At 31.9% G+C, this 16,513-nt stretch overlaps 3 protein-coding genes across 3 annotated transcripts in view; 2 read left to right on the top strand and 1 right to left on the bottom strand.

Moving 5' to 3' along the window:
- form3 (FH2 domain-containing protein formin 3) overlaps positions 1-12,178 on the top strand; it is a 143,735-nt gene extending 131,557 nt beyond the window's left edge. Inside the window, exons 32-42 of the mRNA XM_080161359.1 lie at positions 1,129-1,295; positions 2,179-3,023; positions 4,589-4,643; positions 5,458-5,661; positions 6,131-6,194; positions 7,109-7,279; positions 7,489-7,586; positions 8,270-8,377; positions 8,915-9,046; positions 9,310-9,386; positions 10,447-12,178. Coding sequence (XP_080017485.1) covers positions 1,129-1,295; positions 2,179-3,023; positions 4,589-4,643; positions 5,458-5,661; positions 6,131-6,194; positions 7,109-7,279; positions 7,489-7,586; positions 8,270-8,377; positions 8,915-9,046; positions 9,310-9,386; positions 10,447-10,628 — 2,103 coding nt within the window. The 3' untranslated portion in view covers positions 10,629-12,178. The remainder of the gene's footprint in view (positions 1-1,128; positions 1,296-2,178; positions 3,024-4,588; positions 4,644-5,457; positions 5,662-6,130; positions 6,195-7,108; positions 7,280-7,488; positions 7,587-8,269; positions 8,378-8,914; positions 9,047-9,309; positions 9,387-10,446) is intronic.
- RpS23 (ribosomal protein S23) overlaps positions 1-16,513 on the top strand; it is a 245,661-nt gene that overhangs the window by 106,526 nt on the left and 122,622 nt on the right. The window lies entirely within an intron of this gene.
- Positions 13,297-16,513, bottom strand: part of LOC145319301 (uncharacterized) — an 82,428-nt gene continuing 79,211 nt past the window's right edge. The window contains exon 5 of the mRNA XM_080161369.1: positions 13,297-13,675. Coding sequence (XP_080017495.1) covers positions 13,628-13,675 — 48 coding nt within the window. The 3' untranslated portion in view covers positions 13,297-13,627. The remainder of the gene's footprint in view (positions 13,676-16,513) is intronic.

Here is a 16,513-nt window from a genome sequence, read left to right as displayed (position 1 = left end):
TGTTTCTGAGACAGCAAAGAGTGCCACTAAAAATGACGTCATACAATAAAATTGACCAGTGATAAGATTTATACTGGCCTCTTTTCGTTCAATTTTATCGTATGACGTCATTTTTTTGGAGGCACTTTACGCTTTCTCGTTGTTTCTCTCTCAATAAAAGGGTTAATTTTGATCACCTTGATTTTAGAACAGCATTTGATATTATAAAAAAAGATTTAAAATGCAACATTAATCATCGTGTCTATAAAAAATGACGTCATACTGGACTACCATTGGTCAAGTAAAATGTATACTGGCCAACCATTGGTCAAGTAAAATGTATACTGGCCTGCCATTGGTAATTTAATTTGTGTGTCAGCCTAATATTGGTCATTTAAATTGTATGGTGTCATTTTTTTAAAGGAATGTAAACATCTTCATTTAACATATTACAAGAATTTAACATAAATTTTACTTATTTAACGCACAAATAATATTTAAAAATATTTGGTATGATTTTTTATTATTTCTGACATCAAATATCTATAATTAAACCTTCTTCATTACTATCAATAGTTTATTTATATAAAGATGAAAAATGACAAAAGAAAATTTAAAAATATGTAATCTAAAAATGGTGGGGAAGGGAAATAATACAGAGGGATTAAAAAATATTTCAGATACATTTATTTAAATCTTTGAAACCTTTCTTTGAAACGAATAAATTAAAACCTTTTTTTATTTTAGGTATATTATTTTACTAGCTAAACACTTAAATAATTAGTAAATAAGAACATAAATAATTATAACTTTTAAGAGATAAATTATTTCTTTTTTCTAAAATCTATAACAAATAATTTCAAATTATAAAATCAGATACCACGTTTAGAATTTGCGCCAATTAGAGAAGAGTATTTTTGTCAATAACCAATCAGAAAGCAAGCTTCGAATTTAAAGCACAAATAGGAAAGTGAGATTGACTGACCAATCAGAGAGATATTATAAAACTGTAGCCAATAAGAAAATTGCATTGTCAACGAACAATGTAAACAAAAGTATTTGTTTTTAAACCTATAAGAGGACAAATGAACTGAAGGACGGACTGACATATTTATGTTTGAGTGATTTTGATAGTATTGTTTTTTTTAGGAGGAAAAGGATAAAACAAAGGAAACATCGGAGCCCTCTATCCAGCAGAAAAAGTACCCATTCAAGCGGACAACAACACCCAACACCTTGCGGGAACACCTGAAGGAAACCCTGGCCAAGAATATTGGGTCCAGCACGGACCTGGCAGAAACCATTCATGCCATTAGGTACAATTTTAAATCTAAGATTGACCAAAGGATTCTCACTTCCAGTCTCCGTGTGCATCTGAGTCCTAACTTCAGAGAATCATGGCTACAACAACAACAACCACCACCATTAAAAGAGATTGTTGCTCTAAAGTTGTAACGGATGAAAATTCTGTTTAAGAGAACTTAATGATTTTATAGAAAATACAAGTTGGTCTTTTCATGAAATGGAAATATATTATATATGTTTCAACTTTAACCCCCTTTTCATCTCATCTATAAATAAGTTCTGTCCGTCTGAGTAGTTTGTAGAAGTCGACTTTATATTCATTGTCTGTCCATCCGCCAATATGTCAAATTATTTCATTGAAGAAGCAGCTTATAGTATTATAGTAAATGACGTAATACAATACAAATGACCAAGTATGCATTATAATTGACAAATACAGTTTAAGATCTTTAGCTTCAGACAATAAACCTTGCTACTTTTTATTAGAGGATTTTATTTTTCTTGTTATGACTTACATGAGAAATGATTATATTATCAAAAAAAAAGACACGATATTTAGTATTTTTCAGTACATTTCATCAGAAATGTTTATTAAAAAGTGCAATTTTATCCATAGTGGAGCTTCTCTTCAATTTATTTTATCTTTCTATATTAAAATTACATATTATACTTTCTGGTTAGCAACATAATAGTTAGTAAGTTTTTAAATGACCGACAGACGGACAAAGTAGTAAATAATCTAAAATCAAGTTTGTTGCTTTACAAATGAATATTGACTTTCTTGTTGTCTAACACAATTTCCAGATGCACCCACAGTGCATGGAATCGATAATTAAATCTATAATTCGGAGAGAAAAATTGAAAGTACTGAACTAATATTGACAAATGTTTCAGGGATGACGAGATTCTTGACACCTTTAACATCGACAGCGAGAACATAGAGACACCGCCAGTGCAACGCCGCGCCGCCTTCAGGAACAAGTCAATGCGCACACCATCAGCCAACAACTTGGACACACTTGGAAACGGTGGCGGTGACAATGAGAGCGAGGTTGGCAGCGACTTCTCTGGCCGGCGCAAGAACCACAAGTTCCGCAGCTTAAATGCGGCCGGAGAAGGCGGTGGACGGCCTCTCGGCGATCGGGAACTAGTGCTGAAAAAGAAACGAGAGTCAAATACTGATTTGTCAGAGGGTAGACTCGCGGCCACAGATCTTGAAGATGAATTGGGCAGCGGGTTGTTTGACCGCTTCTCATCCGCGCGCAAGACGCTGACTCGCAGCTCCACAAGGCGGAGCAAGGAGGGTAGCGGCGGAGACGATACAACTTCTCTCGCCGCACCTGACGATCTTGCCGACAGCAAGCGCAAGCCAGACAGCAATTGGCGCGCCAAAATTGCCAACAAATTCCGCAAAAGTTCTGACTCCTACGATTTTGTAGAAGCGGAGCGCGGAAATGAACTGCGTGAATATCTCGGACAGGTGACTCCGAAAACAGAGCCAACCCGCCGCAAGTTATTAAGCCACGAATCAGCCGGAGTCGCCACAACAACGACAAACGGCGGAAGCAGCACAGGGGTGTCATCGCTGGGTCGAGGGGGTAACATGCGGAACGGCACGGCAGCTGCTCCCCGCAAAACGTCGTACAAGACCGGTGATTATGACTCTACGCTGGTGGACGGAAAATATGTGACGTCAGTGCCTATCATCAACATAGAGGAAGAGGTTACGGATAATAAAGGTACGTATACTAAATATTTAGCAGGTATATAAGACAATGGCATATAAATTGATGTACATACCCAATGATGAACACAAAGTTACCCCATCTGTAATTAAAATTAGTGGTTGAAACGTTTGAACGCTACACGTTTGCTCAACTTAATTAATCAATCAATCAAAGTTCACTAAAGTCCCCAAAGTTGTTAAGCCAACGAATAAGAAAATGTTATTATGAAACTTTGGGGACCAGTGTAATAAACAGCCCATTGTCCCCTTCCTCTCTCTCTCTCTCTCTCTGCAATTTAATTTTGACTCTATTTAATACATATTTGAAACTTAACTAAAAATCAAATTTAGCTTTTCCTCAACTATTGAATTTACGATGCTTGTCAATAAAATCTAAAATTCATTTAATTTTAATTACATTGTGCTCTTTAGTTTGTATAAATTCTGTTAAGTAGATGCCTAATTAGTGAAAGTAGATAAGTTTTTTTTTTAATTTATCTAATATGTACTTTATTAAAGATTACAGTATGCTTTACAGGGTTATCTTGAAGAAATCAAGACATTTTGTTTTTGTATTAAAAAACGACCATTTTTAGATAGAAGCACTAGAAAGATTTTTTTCATTCTGTCTAAATATTTTTAATCGAAGATTTTTTTTATTTTGTTCGAAGATTTTTTAAATTTTTGAAAACCTGTGGTCTTAACAATATATTTATTTATCCCTGATGTCATGATAAAGTTTTAATGAGTTTTAATTTTGACTCTGTCATTCATTTATCCTTTCAAATTATATTAATCTAAACTTTTACATCACTTCATCTATACAATATTATATGGTCAAGTAAGTCAATCAACAGCAATTTGAAATATTTTCAAGTATGGCTTTGAAACCGATAAATATCCGCTGGATTAGAACCGTTTGTCATCCATGTTGAAAAATTAGCCAATTATATTTTAGCCAATTTTCCACGAATGTTAGAACAAAAATAATAAGATTAATACCAGTTTTGTTAGCCCCGGACCTTCCCTCTTAGATATATATCATTTGACTGTCCTTTTCTCATATAAGAAAAAGAATTGAATTAGTTAGAGCTGAATAACTTATGGGCATAATTATTCCTGTTCATATTTCATAACTTACAAATCTAATACAATTTAATTAAATTAAAGGACTTTATTATCAAAGTTTTTTTTCTTTCGGAAATTGTTCGTAATCACACCATTCATATGCATATGTTTATTTTACGTGACAATATAAAAATCCATTTTTTTAAATTAATTTTTTTCACAACTAACTAAAAGCTATGTTCTTTAAGCAATGAGCATTAAACCACCCTAAAGCTCATACCCGCCTTATGACTATAAAATAACACCCCTCTTTTTGCCTGTAATATTTCAACCTAAAAATCTTCGATTTTAATTTTGAATGGGAATGTCAATATTTTCAAAAAAAACCTATTCACGCAACTGTCGTTGCTTGTATATTTTGAAAGAAGTTACGGTTGTAGATTTTCAATAAATCTTTTAAAAATAATGCAATAATTTTAAAATCATTTTGTGTGTAATAAATTTTTTTAGGAAATATTCGGCCTGGAAGATCACTGAAAGAACTAAGAAAAGTTGAACCAAGAAGGTAAAATATTAAAATAATCATTTGATAAAGTCGAAAATACAACGGAGGTCCTTTTTTAAAGACAAAAATTTGATCAGGGAGGACTGGAGAACCTTTTTAGAATTCCTAATAATCTGAGTAAAAATAATTTCTGCAAAAAATTTAATATTAGCATGTAACCTTAAGATCTAACCAAAGAAATATTTAAAGAAAATTTACATTAAAAATTTAATAATCGATATATAATAACTTAGATGTTGCACCAGATTTTCATGTATTCTAATAAAGTGATACTCACAGCTGGCTAATTATCGATATTCCAATCCACCCCCGTTACCCCATCCCCTCTCCTCCTACTGGATGAACGAACTGACCAATAAGTGTGGTCCATAATAGCAACCTAAATTGACAAATATTTCCATGCCAATATATCCAAGTATTCTATATCTATTATGTTAATGCATTTTTATGAATTTTTGGGTGCTTTCTTTAGATCAAAAAAGGATATGGGGATTATCTTATTTATATACCTAGTTAGTAGTTATTATATTTTTAAAACAAGGATGTCAACATTTATAAGTTGCAAAGCTTTAAAATAACAAGAACGGACAAACGAACAGTCGACCACCGATAGAAAAATAGTAGATACTTATTTGTCATTACTAGCTGCTATATATGAAACCTCATACTCAATCTAAAACAATAAACAAACAAGCGAACCCCCCCCCCCCACTTTTTTTAAAATTTAATTTAAAAATGATGGTTGATGTGAAGGGGGAAGGTTTAAGCGCTCAACAAGTTACAAACTTCTCACAAATAATCAATATATTCGTAGAAGCTCAATCATGGATCGCCTTTCCTCCCGGCCAAGCAGAGAATCGCCAAAACCCGCCACAAATGGCGGCACGGTCAACGTGTTTGACCGTCTGTCGGCCGGCGGCAAGTCAGGTAGCAAGACCAGTCTGGCCAGCTCGCGCAGTGACGTCAGAGCCTCGACCAACAACCTGACCGCTGGAGTACGTGGTACTACACAATCCAGGTAGAGTTTTTGTGGTGAAGCTACCCTTTATAGGTCTTTAGTATGTGTTTTGGTCTGTAACTGTGTTTTAACACTTGAATCTACATACACATACATTAATAACGAAGCTTTCCCTCAAAGTACCTTGTTGAACAACGAACACTTTAATGTTTTGCTCTTCGATATGAGAGAAAACGCCGCCGAGTTTATTTTACACAGCTAGGGGCACTTGAGGGGGGTGGGAATAGACCCTCCACTTTTCATTATATTTTAAAAGGAAATAAAATTTTCGTTAGAGGTAATTTTTTCTCTCGGGATGGAGGAGGTACCCTTCCCCTAAATAGTTATAAACCTTTCCGTGACCTGTACAAAGCTTCACTATAAAGGAGAACAACATCGTTACAGCCGTTAGCAACATCTTTTAGTAAAAACAAACAGACAGACACATAGACATCCTATTACTTTAATATAAACTATTTTATGTTTGTAGAGCTACAAGTTTACCTCCAGAGAAGCCACGCACAACTCTAACAAGAATCAAAGATATTTCAAAGGTAAAATTTTATCACTTGAAAGAAGTTCAGCTGTTTTAAAGGTTAGTTCATTATTTTTTTATTATTATTATTTGAAAATTTTCTAAAGAAGCTTTTTAAATGATTTGGTCAACCATTGTAGTTTAAATAATTATCATTCCTCTTGAATAAAACTTTTTTTGTTGAAAAAATTTAATTTGAATGAAATAAGGAAAACTCAGGGTTCCTTAGGGATAAGACTTTGGATTATTATTTTATATACATACACATATGATCATAAATAAAGATTGGTCATTCAACAAACAGAATTTAATAAATGTACCCAAAGTTTAAGAGCCGAAAAATAACATAACATGGTTATAAAACTTACCAGTTTAATTTAAAGTCCATTATCCCATCTTCCTAGAATAACCCTAATCATTTTGCAATCTCCCATAAAAAAAGTAAAACTTGCTAAATCTAGAAAAATGATAGAACTATGATAATGTCTATATAATGAGGAAAGGTTAGCAACTAAATAGGTTAAAAAAAAGAATAGTAAATATTTGTTTCTGTTAAAAATGAAATGATATGATAATATGGAAAAAATGTTAGCCCAATGAAAATGATGTTCTGGTACTTGAAGTCCAGTGACCAATACTACTAAATATGGAATAAAAATCAAATGAACACCATGAATATGAAGCCTTTTTTGTCATACGGATTATTATTATGTCTGTAATGTAACACCAAAGAGACAACCATCTCTTTGATTGCAGGACCTTTATCTGTAAGTTTTAACTGTACATGGTGATGAGTTGCTCCTGTTTTAGGGCCAAGGTATTTCTCTACGTTAACTTTTAATTTCGCGCTTCTGCCATTGCAGCAGTGGGAACCCGATGACTTTAAGCCACGTTCAAGGGATAACAAATCTATTATAATTTGTTTGTTTTTAGGATCTGACAAAGAATCTTCGACGCGGCAAAGATGACTCATTGAGTACCAGCAATGGAGGACTATCAACCGCCGCCGCAAGCAGCACGAGACGGCCAATGAGCAGCCTCAACACTGGCAGCCATAACAGCATTATTTCGTCCATCAGCTCTTCCCAGAGATCTTTAATAAAGGTGGGGATTAATATTATTCTTATAGTAAATTAATTGGATGTGTGTATTAGACGAAAATAAATTTTAATAAAATATTGAAATTTGCTGTCTCAATTAACTTTTTTTCTTTTATTTAAGATATGGGAGGTGGGGGGGGGGGAGAGGAAGGGGAAAGAAAACATTATATTAGATACATTAGAAAACCAGATAATGACGCTGTTTTATTTCAGTCTGGAGTGACATCTAACGGTAACTCTGGAACTAAAACTTGGTCAAGTAGTACGAGAACCAATGGCAGCTTATCAGCTGATAGACAAAGTACCCTTAGGTAAATATTTATTAAAATCATAGGAAATTAAAAGGAATGGTTAATATGACCTCTAAAACAGCAGTGCTATGAAATTTTGCTTACTTATATTCGATCAAAGAGAAGTAAGAGTTTAACAATATATACACAGTGTGTTTTTTTTATGAGAACTTTTTTGAAAGCAATTTTAACCCACTTTTAGTTATTAGAATTTAATGATTAATGGCTTATTCTCTTTGTTTTTTATAACCATTATTAGAAAAGCAAAAAAATATTTAAGTTTTTATTTAAAAAGTATAGTAAATTGATACAGATACTATTGGTCACATGTACTATAACATTTTAAAGTTCGAAGGCCATATCTCAACCAGGGAGGGAGTACTGACCCCCCAAAGTACTCCCTCCATTCTTGCAAAGGGTAAAAGATTTGAGCATAAGAAAAATGCGCTGAAACCATTTTTAGATGTTGACACCTAAGTTTTGAATTTTTGATTGCTTTTCTATTAATGGTTATAAAAAACGAAGAGAATAAGCCATCAATCAATAAATTCTAATAACTATAAGTGGGTTAAAATTGCTTTCAAAAAAGTTCTCATAAAAAACAAGGTGTAGTTTTATTATTTTCCTAAAATATTCATGATATATGTACATATATTCATATATTTGTTAAAAAACGAATCTTTTCTACAATAATTTACCTCTAGGTCTGGACCAAGTTCTCGTAGCTCAACGTTGACTCGCTCAACGAAGCCAGCTATCAAATCAAATGGAATTAATGGAAAAACTAACAGTTCAAAAGAAAATTTAAGCAGGTAATATTTCCTGCAAGAAAAGCAACATGATATTTTTGTGTCTGTCTGGTTGTACTCAAAGATCTTTCCAACTACTAGACCATTAAATCTATTTTCATTGTATCCTTTTACGTGTCCTGGGAAGGTTTTATTTATCTTTGGGGAGTGCAACTGCATCCTCCGAAGAGAAATCATCCCAGGAAAAATATTTATGCTACTCTTTCCTATTTCACAGTATTTCATTATTTTCAAAACCTCAAAAAAGGAACAAAATTTGCCTTTAAAACATAAATATTATGATCTAAGAAACAAAAAAAAATGTTTATAGTCTGCTCAATGATTGGAAGCAGCTTATTAAGCCTATAAAAAATTACGTAATTCTATACAAATGACCAATGATAGTAAACATCTTACCATTGGTCAATTAAAATGTATACTGAACTATCATTTGTCATTTGTATTGTATGACGTATTTTTTATAGGCACTCTAAGCTGATTCCAATGACTGCCTTATTATTCCCTTTAGTTCTTGCGATCTACATAATTATTATTTTCAAGGTCTAGCTCAAGTGCCTCAGCCACTACCCTCAGTAACGGAATGTCAAGAAATGGATCACTGAAGACCGGACTGACCGGTACTAACTCTACGCCAGGCTCTCAATATGCTTCAAAAACACTTCCCAATCCAAAGTAGGATTTTTTGAAAGATCTATCTATCTATCTATCTATCTATCTATCTATCTATCTATCTATCTATCTATCTATCTATCTATCTATCTATCTATCTATCTATCTATCTATCTATCTATCTATCTATCTATCTATCTATCTATCTATCTATCTATCTATCTATCTATCTATCTATCTATCTATCTATCTATCTATCTATCTATCTATCTATCTATCTATCTATCTATCTATCTATCTATCTATCTATCTATCTATCTATCTAGAACTGTCTCCCGGAGCACAAGTTCAGGACCTGCTAGCACAACTATAACTAGAAGAGCTACTGCAAACACACAACCAGGTAACCTAACATAGTAACAGAGAGATTTGGGGATAGGAAAATAAATGATAAATAACTCCTCAATGATGGTAAAAGTATTGACCTCTTTTATAGAATAAAATTAAAACACTTTTAGTTTTGAACCAACCACTCAAATTTCAATAAAAAAAATTCACTTCGCCCCTAGCCTCTAGGGGCTTCGCCCTATATAGTTATGGGAATCAACCCTTCTTAATAGAAATATTCAAAAAAATTATTCTTTGTTTAATTACTCTGTGGTAAAATTAAACCCAGGTTGTGCGCTTTATGCACAAAAATTTTGATTTGTACAAATTTAACCCAATTTGTTTGCCGTATACACAAAAATTTCAATTCGTAAAAATTAAACCTAGGTTGTTCGCATACCCAAAAATTTAAATTAAAAAAAAAATATTTTTATTTTTTTTTGGGGGGGAGGGGGATTCATGGGGGCTTCGCCCCATGTTGCAGTGGGGTTTCCCCCCCCCCCAATTACTGGTTTTTGTTTACAAAAATTTAAAAAAATTTAAAATTTTGTAAGTGGGGATTTTTTTATTTTTGGGGGGTTTGGGGTGTCCCACCTCCCAAGAAAATAGCTTAAAACCACCAGAGGACCAGTAGGTATATTCCCAGAAGGGTAGAGCCCAATTTGATCAGCAGTTACTGAGATTTTACAAAAAATGTAAAAAAAAAATTTGGGGGGTTGTTTTTTTTTATTTTTTGGGGGGTTGGGGGTGTCCCACCCCCCAAGAAAATAGCCTAAAACCACCACAGGACCAGTAGGTATATTTCCTGAAGAGTAGAATCCGATCGGTTCAGTGGTTACCGAGATCTTAAGGGACAGACGGACAGACGGTCAGACGGACAGACATCAAGCTACTTTGTATTATAGATTATAACTAAAATGTTTCTCTTTCCCATTCTCTAATATTATTGATCTTCAAAAATTATCTGGAATCTTATTGATGTATTTTTTTTATAAAATAATAATAATAACGAGAATTCTAAAAAATCTAAATAATAAAAGACTGTTTATATTTTTCATGAAGCTTAATAATTCTAGGCATGAGCTTCATGAAGCCAACAGCCGCAAGTGCAAAGAAAAAGCTGGGACCAACCGCCAGCGGCGGAAGCGCGGAAAATGGCGGCGCTAATGGCTCCCTGCCCGCTCAGAGAAAAATATCACGAGGTGCAACAACGACAGGAAGAGTAACACAGCTGACTGCTGGACCTACAAGGAGATAAGTTCTTATTGGTTCATTATTGACCAATCACAAACAAGATTAATTGAGATTGGTTGGTGCTGATTAAAAGTAACCAATTACAAGCTTTTTGCTTTGTTATTTTTTTTTGGAGTTTGTATCAGCCAATCAAAAGCAAGTATTGTTTTGATATCATTTAAATTGACCAATCAAAAAAAAATTTTTTTAGCAATTTTACTTTGATTTTTAAATTTTTATCATCAGAACAATACAATGTTTTTTTTTATATATTTTTACCCACTAATAAATAAATTTAATTACATTTATACTTTGTTAAAAAGATTTTTATGATTACAGAAAAGATACCTGTTATATATTTTAACATAGAAACTGTTAACCGAATATATTCAAAGTGTACAAAAAGCATTTTGTTAAATTAATTTACTACAATGTACTCTCTAGTTCGAAAGCATTTTGACTAAAATTTTCATAATTTCATATAATTATAGACAAAATGTATTTATTATAGAAAACTTAATTGATAAAATACTTTTTGAACATAATTGTTGGTCAAATAATAAAATTTGACCATTTAAATGATTAACAACATATAAATGCAACTTTATCAACCCCCCTTCCAGTTTTTTTTAGATGAAATTTTACAATTTTTTTATTAGCATTTCTCCCGCTGAAGTTGATACCTGGTCTAAGAACCAAAACTGTGATATAACTTAGTTTTTTTAGTTAAATCAGATTATTCTAATTTAAAACTAGAAAAAAATGCCCCCTCCTTATCATAAAATTATAGAGAGGCTGCGCTACATGTAATTTCATTACGGATATCTTTAGTTAGAAAAACATCTAGTTGTTGAATTTTCCATTTTAATTTATTACTTTAAGATATTCCCCCTAACACTATTTTGTAATGCCTTTCATTCTGCATAAAAAATATTTATTTTATTTTATTACAGAAATTTTCAAATCATTTTTGGGCATTAATGAACGGATATTTTATAAAAGAAAATATCCAAGTTATTGAATTATATAATAGTATTTTCTCTTTATGTTATATTACTAAATTTTCTCTAATTTTCAAACTACTTAAAAAAGGCTAGTTTAATTTTCATAAATAATTTTTACTAATTATCAGCATGTTAAACTAAAAACAACTACAATAAAATTGATATTCTTTGCAATATACATTTATAAAACTTAATTCTTAATCCATTTTTTTATATTATATTGTATATCTGTTTTACTCTTTATAATTATATTATTAAAGATATATTATTATGTATAATTTTACCATCATTCAAATTAAAACAAAATTTTTGAAAAACAGCTATTGATCAAATTAATCTAAAATTTTTTTTAACATTTTGTTTGCTGTTTTTCAAGAATTTAAAAAATTTCTGCGCGTACAATATTTTGTCCCCCCCCCCCCCCCCTCCAGGGATGTTAGTATCAGATTCCCAGATTTTTTGTGCTGCGAATCTGTTATTTGATATTCTTGGGCTATGATTAGTCTGTCACTAACTCTTTTGTCAATGTTGCCATATGTATTCTAGAAAAAAAAATAAAATATAATATCTATTTTTGTTCTTTCTTTTATTGCAAAAAAACTAAACATACAAAGTGTAGACCAGTGACCTCTGAAACAGTGTAGGCACAATCCGATTATATTATAAGTTTGAAGTGTAGGTACAATTTTTTTAATTTTCAAATTCTAGTATTCTTATTTTTAGTTGTTAAATTTTCGTTGATCGTATTATTGGATTGAAAACAAATAGATCAAATAAAACCAGATATCTTAGTTTGCTTCAAAATTCCTTTTCTTATATAAGGGACGTGCAGGAGGGCATAGACGTCCTAGGGGGGGGGGGTGGTAATGGGGCGATTACCCCCCCAAACGATTTTGGGGGTGCCTAAATATCCCCCCCAAAATAAGAAATACCTAATGAAAAAATTTTTAATAAAATTTAAATTACCCCCCCAAAAAATTTTATTTTTACCCCGGGGGTAAATTTTGGGGGGGATAAACTAAATTTACCCCCCCCCCCAAATACGTTTTACCCCCCCCCCAAAATGTTTTACCCCTTCCCCCCCCCAAAAAAAAAAGCTTGGACGTCTATGCAGGAGGGTTGGTGATTTCTACAAAAAAAAACTTTAAATAAAAGTATTTATGAGTCAGCGTAAAGTGCCACCAAAAAATTGACGTCATACAATAAAATTAACCAATAAGAGGCCAGTATAAACTGTAATTGACCAATGGTAAAATCTATACTGGTAATTTTTCTCATATGACGTCATTTTTTGAAGGCACTTTACGCTGTCTCGTATTTATATTTGTTTTAATTTATACACTTAGACTTAATCAAAGCATTTGATTGACTTCTGATATCATGTCTTTAAAACAAAATTATTTCAAAATAGGATGAACAAGAATAAATAATAGTTATTTCTCGCATCGTATTATAAACGGCTTTCCGCGGATTTAGAATGTACAATCATAAGATTAAAACTAGTTTTTTTAGCCCCGAGGTGCCGAAGGCACCGGCTAAAAAAACTGGTTTTAATCTTATGATTGTACATTTTTATATTCGTAGAAAGCTGGATATAATTCGGTGCTAGACATAGTGTTATCGTATGGATGAGAACCGGTTCTTATCCACCGGATTCGAATGAATACGAGAAATTCATTTAAATATATATAATATCATTATATAATGTATTTCAAATTTAAATTCCATATTTTGTATTTTCTATTGTACTTTGTTTGGACTATTTTAAAACTCTCCCTTTGTTATTAATCAGATGTTTCAAACATCAATGCGTTATTTAATTTTAGTATTAGAATTAAATGTGTTATAATTTAAAGAAAAAAGAGCAAGAAAATATAATTTTTAAAAATCGGGTTTAAAAAGTCCAAACTAAATATAAAAAATTCTTTTAATATTTTTGTTGTTAAAATCTACAAAAAAAACTATTATTCAAATATTTTATGTTGGTCCAATTTTTTTTAGCCTTGGGTTTGGGCGAAGCTTAATCCGAGATCAAAGGTCCTTTCTTCTTCTTTTTTCCAGGGCCCGCCTATAAATAAACTTTACTGAATGGCATTCATAAACTAGGATGACAACTTACATCCATAAAAACAAAACAAACAAACGAACATTTACAAAAATAGAGTGACATTATATGTACGAATTTAATTTATGCGACTTAATTATAGAGATGCTTGTCTAAAAACCTTATCCCTAATGGTCCTAGGACTCAAAATTTCCAAGTGAATTGGAGACAAACGGACTTTCTGTTCTTGATTATAGGTTTGCCTAATGAGCAAGCTATGTTTCACGGACGTAGGTACGGACCAACACTAATTAAATAAAAGCTTCGCTTAAAAAATATAAGGGTTGAAAGGAATAGGTTAGTAACAAAATTTTGGGCCTCATGTAGCGAATATACTCTATAATTAAAACATAAGTCCGCCAGTCAGTCCATTTAAAAACATTTTAGTTTACATTTTGCCAGTTGTTCTTAAGTATCGAAACAGTAGAATTTTGAATCCAGAAACTTGAAATTAAAATTATAATCCTTATAATAAAATAAAAGGATCTCTGTGTATCTGTCTGCCTGTACGGTAGAATCTCGCTAACAGCTGAACCTATATGATTCTTCTCTATGAGAAAGTTTATAGCTATTTTTTTGATGGGGGACTTCCACCCTCCCACTAGAAATCACCATAAATCCAAAAAATATAACCAGCAACATACATTAAAAAGAAAACATTTTATGTGTCCTCAGAGGCCTCTAGGGGCGCAGTCACCAGTTATATTACAAATGCCCAAAGAAATTTCAGATGAGGTCTATGACTTAAGGAGGATGCTGTTGACCCCTCTATTTTATGGATCTAGTGCAGTTCACAGTAAAATGTTCCTGGTAACGATTATCTCCAAAAAATCTATGAATTTAAACGACTGAAAGTACATATCATACCCGCAAACCGTTTTAACCGGCATAAGAAGGTCTCCAAATAATCTACAGGGTCATTCAAGAGAAATGATTTTTTTAAAAACTTAATTATGCATAGAAAATAAAACAATTATGTAAAATCCTTAATATATTTGGAAAACATATTATGAAACATTTATGTTTCAATTATTTAAAAATGATTATTTCAACAAATTATGCCCTAAAAACCGGTTTTTCCTAAGGCCTTTTTTTTCGAAGATTTATTGATTTAAAGGTTGTAAAAAAATGCGCACCTTTTTAAAATTCAAATTGCGCAGCTTGTGTTAATAGTAGAAAAATGTTATGCATATCGTTAGAATCGTCATAGGCTTTAGTTTTTTAATATATAAGAACCATTCCTGTGCTACGTATAGTATAGAAGCTACGTGGTAAAATGTTCCAATTACTTAAAACTTTTCATCCTTTTTCTCACATTTTTCAACGTAGCTCCTAAACTACAAATAGCACAAAAACTTATTTTCAAAAGCACTTATATTTTCAAAAACTAGAGCTTATGACGATTCTAACGATATGCATAACATTTTTCTACTATTAAAGGACGCCTGCAAGAAATAACACGCTTTAACTGCTGAAAGACTGCCACAAGAAGACCCAATACACCAAATTTAAAGCCTTTAGCTTCAATAACAAAAAAGTTCTAGGCATTTCAAAATAGCATTTTATGTACAATGGAATTTTTGAAAGATTTCCAATGCTCATAAAAGAAAAAACAATATTAAATTATGTCGCCTAGACACAAAATTATAACATTATCTTTGTCAGAAACTTAGATTGCCTGTAACTGATTACATTTTTACAATAAAAACAACACATTTCATAGTCAAAATCAATGAAAAAAATTCGATTTAAATTGCATTTTTAGACGAAAATCATAGCGGAAACAAAGGGGTAAACTAATGCAAGCTTAGCTGTGATTGGTTGTTAAGCTGATTCAGCCTTCTGATTGGCTACAGTACATTCGGTACAACACAAGTAAAACCTAATTTTTTTTAATGATTTTGACTATGAAAATGAGTTTTTTTATTGTAAAAATATAATTAGTTACTGGAAACCTAAATTTATGACAAAGATAAGCTTATAATTTTGTTTCTAGGCCACGTAGTTTAATTTCAAAGTTTTCAACATGAGCATTGCAATTCTTTCAAATTTTTCATTGTACATAAAATGTCATTTTAAAATGCCTAGAACTTTTTTGTTATAGAAGCTGAAGGCTTCAAATTTGGGGTATTTGGTCTACTTGTGGCAGTCTTTCAGCAGTTAAAGCGTGGTATTTCTTGCAGGCTTCCTTTAACACAAGCCACGAAATTTGAATTTTAAAAATGTGTGTATTTTTTTAACACCCCTTAAATCCATAAATCTTCAAAAAAAGCCTTTGGAAAAACCGGTTTTTAGGGCATAATTTGTTGAAATAATCATTTTTAAATATTTAAAACATAAATGTCCCATGATAGGTTTTCCAAATATATAAAGGATTTTACATAATTGTTTTATTTTCTATGCATAATTAAGTTTTTTTAAAATCATTTCTCTTGAATGACCCTGTAGAATAACCAAGATACAATAATGCAGAGAATAATTTTAAATGAATAAAAACGCGTAAAATAAGTCTTTTTTGTGCTTTTATGTGCACTGTGAGATAACTGTGCATTATTGTTATATGACTGTTCCACATTATTTGTAAGCCTTCTTTTAGCGGTTGAATATTTTTGTGCGCATAATCTATTCGTTCCACATTTGGCCGTTATAATTAGATATTGGAGATAATCATAAATAAATATGTATTTTAATTTAAGAATTCATATTTTTAGAAACGGTTACATCCTATAACCATACACCGTAAATAAAATCAGGTAGATGCGATGATTTTTCTTAAAGTTTCTAGCAAGCACTGAAAACCAA

The sequence above is a fragment of the Acartia tonsa genome, chromosome 5 (genome assembly GCF_053477335.1).
Source record: "Acartia tonsa isolate MP-2025a chromosome 5, ASM5347733v1, whole genome shotgun sequence".
Lineage (NCBI taxonomy): Eukaryota > Metazoa > Arthropoda > Copepoda > Calanoida > Acartiidae > Acartia > Acartia tonsa.
This window is presented reverse-complemented; position numbering and strand designations above follow the sequence as displayed.